Raw genomic sequence first — 4,201 nt, 5'->3', positions numbered from 1 at the left:
AAAGAGTGTGTGTGTGTGTGTGTGTGTGTGTGTGTGAGTGTGCGTAGGCGTGAGTTCATGTGGATGTATGCCACAAACGTGTGGGTGCCCAAAGAGGCCAGAAGAGGATGTTGAATTCCCTGGAGCTGCAGTTATAGTCAGTTATGCTGAAACGGAAGAAGTGTGTGTTTATACCTGCTGAGCCATCTCTGCTGGCCCTCTAGTAAATTCCTTTAAAGGACAAAGACTGTGATTCAAAAAGAAGTGTCCTTCAAGCTTCCTTACTGAGGATTATCACATAGACTCCCAGCAGTTTCACATCATTTATACTGATGTTTAGTTATTTAGCTAGCAGACTCATCTTAAAACAAGGTAATCTGAAGCCAGGCGTGGTAACACATGCCTCCCAAACTTGGAGGCTGAGTCAGGAGGATCAGGAGTTCAGGGCGTGTCTCCAAAATCTTCCCCCTCAAAGAAAAACAATCAGAACACTCTTTTTGTGGGAAATAAGTGGGTGAAAAAAATGGGTAAATTAGTGTAAGATGCATGTGGAGCACATATTAATTGTGTTTTATCATTGTCATTGCTGTTACAACCCATACTGGAGCTATGGTGTTTCAAGTATTTCGAGTCTGCTGGTTATGGTGGCTCAGGCTTTCAAGCCCAGAACCAGAGGCAGAGGCCAGCCTGTTCTTCATAGTGAATTCCAAACCAGCTGGGGCTACAGGGAGACCCTGTCTCAAAAAACAAAACAAAAAGTATTCATTTTCCATATTGGCTTATGTCAGTTGTTAGATTTAGGAGGACAGAAAAAGGAAGAAGTTTAAAGTTTAGAAATAAGAGTCGGAGCCAGACCTGCAACAGGCAAGGAATAGGTTCCCCGGATCCAAGGAACCCAACAAAGGCTGATAAATTCTTCCTCGAGGAATGATTTTCTGTGCTCTGAAGAGGGAGCAGTCTGGTCTCATATAGGAACTCTGCCTCATACAGCTGCAAGGGTTGACTCTGTGTCTGGTGTCCTTGAGGGTCTCTTTTCTGAAGATTATTTACTCAGACAGGCGGGTGAGTTATCTAGAGCAGTAACGGAGACAGGTCAGCTCCATAAACAGTCTCTCTCAGTCCAGGGAGTGACCAGTTGCTAAGGCTTGAGCAAGGCCAGGCTGCCCATTTAGGGCCAGTTAGACACCTTTAAGGGATTTATGGTTATATTGCTTTCCTAATGAGGCTTGTGGCTCTTCTTCAATTCACACATTCTATCATCAGTGACAGAAATGTAGGTGTTTCATTTGGATTCTTGGTCCATATGGTAATTTATTTGTCTTCTAGTAGACATTTTTAAGTGTTCATGGTAATAATAGTATTGATTAAAATATTTATCCTAAGGATAAAATATAATCTTTTAAAAATTTCATTCCAGGGGCTTCCATCCTGTGTAAAGATTTTAAGAAGACACCAAAATCAGCTTACAATTTTCACACTTGATCTTCAAAATTGCCATTACCAAATGATCCCTCCCCACATCCTTTTGGCTACAGGGTTGATATGACCTCTGGGACTTGGGGATGAATAAAGTGACACTTTTTATGTGTACTGTTTTGACGGTAAGCAGTGGTGACCCACTAAAAAGTGAGTACCATGAAGGATCTAAGAGTTGGGGTTGGAGAGATGGCTCTGCCGTTAAGAGCACCAGCTGATCATCCTGAGCACCTGAGCTCATTTCTCAGCACAGTGGCTAGCAACCAGCCATAATGCCAGTCCCAGGGGATCTGGCACACTTTTCTGATCTTCATAGGTATTGCAAGCACATATATGCAGGCAAAACACTCATATACATAAAATAAAATAAATTTAAAAAGAGCCTAGAAGCTGGGCGTTGTGGCAGATACCTTTAATCCCAGTACTCAGGAGGCAGAGGCAGGCGGTTCTCTGTGAGTTCAAGGCCAGCCTGGTCTACATAGTGAGTTCCAGGACAGCTGGGGCTACAGGGAGACCCTGTCTCAAAATAAATAAATAAATAAGTAAATAAATAAATAAATAAATAAATAAAAATTTTAAAAAAGTAAAAAGAGCCTAGAAAATGAGCTGAGGCTATAACTTAGGGGTAGAGCACTGGTCACATACATGGGGCCCTGGTTCAATCCCCAGTACTGGGGGAGGGAGGACTCTAGGGATTCAGTCAGGTATGGCACCATACCCCTGTAATGCCAGCACCCGGGGAGCAGAGTCACTGGATCTCTGTGAGTTCAAGGCAGTCCGGACTACATGGCAAGTTCCAGGCTAGCCAGGGTTATATAAGGAGACCCTGTCTCAAAAAGAAAACAAACAAACAAAAAAAAACAAAACATGGCTGGAGAGATGGCTCAGCAGTTAAGAACACTGTTGTTGCAGAAGATCAGGGTTCAAATCCCAGCACCCACATGATCGCTAACAACTGTCTGCAACTCCAGTTCCAGGGGATCCAACAGCCTCTTCTGTCCTCCTCAGGCATTGTACGACATGGGTGTACTTACCTACACGCAGGCAATACACGCATACACATAAAATAATAAATAAAAAATTAAAAAACAAACAATAAAACCCAAACAAAAATAAAGATAAAAATAAATAAATAAAAATCAATCAATCAAAAAAAATTAGACTATTGAGCTGGAAAGATGGCTCCACTGTTAAGAGCACCACTGCTCTTGAAGACAACCCAGGTTCAGTTCCCAGCACCCACATGGTTACTAACAACTGTCTATAACTGCAGCTCCAGAGGAGCTGATACCCTCTTCTGACCTCCTGGGGCATTGTACGATGCAATGCTCTTACATACATGCAGACAAAACACTCATAAACATAAAATAAAAAATTAAAACAAAACAAAAACAAAAATAGACAAAAAACAAGAAACCGAAAAGCCAGGCAAGGTGGTGTATGCCTAAAATACCAGCACTTGGGTGGTACAGGCAGGAGAGTGGGGAGTTCAAGGTCATCTTCAGCTACACTGTGAGTTGAAGGCCAGCCTGGGCTACATGAGACCTTTTCTTAAAAACTGAAAGCAAAGAAAAATCTAAAAATTGGGCAGGTAGATTGCCTGAGTTCAGTCCCCAGCACCTGGAGGAAAAGAAGAATCTGGAAGTTTTCAGAAGTAGCTGTCATGGACTATACAATTCTTGCCAGGTTCCAAACTAGCCTAAAACTTTGTATCTTAAAACAATAATAGTTATTATCTCCCCCCAGTTTCTGTCAATTCAGGAGCAGCTTATCTGTAGGTCCCTGGATCTGGGTCTCCCTTGAGGCAGCTGTCAAGAAGTCAGCCAGAGCTGGGAATGGGGGTGCCAGCCTTGTGATTCCACCACTTGGGAGGAAGTAGCTGGAGGATGAACAGTTCAAGGTCTCTGCTACATTTCCAGTTTGTAGCGTGCCTATGCTAGACTGAGGCCCTGTCTCAACCCACCCCCTCACCCCCAAATAAAAAACAAATGACCACAACAGATGCCAACTGGGGCCCTGTCCCTTGAAGGCCTGACAGAAGCTAGGCTGCCTTGCCAGGTGGCACACTCACAGTTGAGCAGCCACAACAGCATCATGACAAGGCCTAAGAGAGAGTGGCAGAAATTTCCATGTCTTAATGACTTAATCTTAGCTTCATGTGCTATTTCTTCTATTGGTCACACAGGCCAGCCATGATTCAATGTAGGAGGGGACTCAGAAAGGGAGAAACTATCAGAAGCCATCTTGATATGTGTTACAGATCATTACACAGTGTCCACTGCTATGTCATAGTTAGAGGGCAATATGTGGAACTATTTATTCATATGTATTTAGTCATAAAAATTATAGGCTGTTTATTGTTTTAATAACAAGAATCATCAAATTATCTGGTTAGGGGAGGGCAGCTTTGTCATAAACTACTTACCTAGAATGTGTGCAGCTCTGGGTTTAATCCCCCAGCACCAAAAAGGAAAGAAAAGGATTTATTTCTTATTCTTATTGTTGTCTAATGCTAGTTTGATGGGGATGTTGGGTTTTGGAGTTCTCTACTGAATTCTGTTGCTTTGGCCATCATTAGTTGGAGGGGTGTTAAAGTGGTATGAAAGTGTTCAAGACTGAGATCCAGGCCAGCCTGGTCTATATAGTGAGTTCCAGGATAGCTGGGGCTACAGGGAGACCCTGTCTTGAAGGAGATGAGGAAGAAAAAGAAGAAGAAGAAGAAGAAGAAGAAGAAGAAGAAATAAAT

The 4,201-nt window shown here is 42.7% G+C and overlaps 1 protein-coding gene across 1 annotated transcript in view; it reads left to right on the top strand.

The window, feature by feature from the left end:
- Apobec1 (apolipoprotein B mRNA editing enzyme catalytic subunit 1) overlaps window positions 1-1,562 on the top strand; it is a 17,069-nt gene extending 15,507 nt beyond the window's left edge. The window contains exon 5 of the mRNA XM_008825500.3: window positions 1,397-1,562. Within this exon, the coding sequence (XP_008823722.1) occupies window positions 1,397-1,525 (129 nt within the window). The 3' untranslated portion in view covers window positions 1,526-1,562. The remainder of the gene's footprint in view (window positions 1-1,396) is intronic.
- Window positions 1,563-4,201: the final 2,639 nt, after the last annotated feature.

This window comes from Nannospalax galili, unplaced genomic scaffold, assembly GCF_000622305.1.
Source record: "Nannospalax galili isolate Female #2095 unplaced genomic scaffold, S.galili_v1.0 scaffold589, whole genome shotgun sequence".
In the NCBI taxonomy this organism is placed as follows: Eukaryota; Metazoa; Chordata; class Mammalia; order Rodentia; family Spalacidae; genus Nannospalax; species Nannospalax galili.
This window is presented reverse-complemented; position numbering and strand designations above follow the sequence as displayed.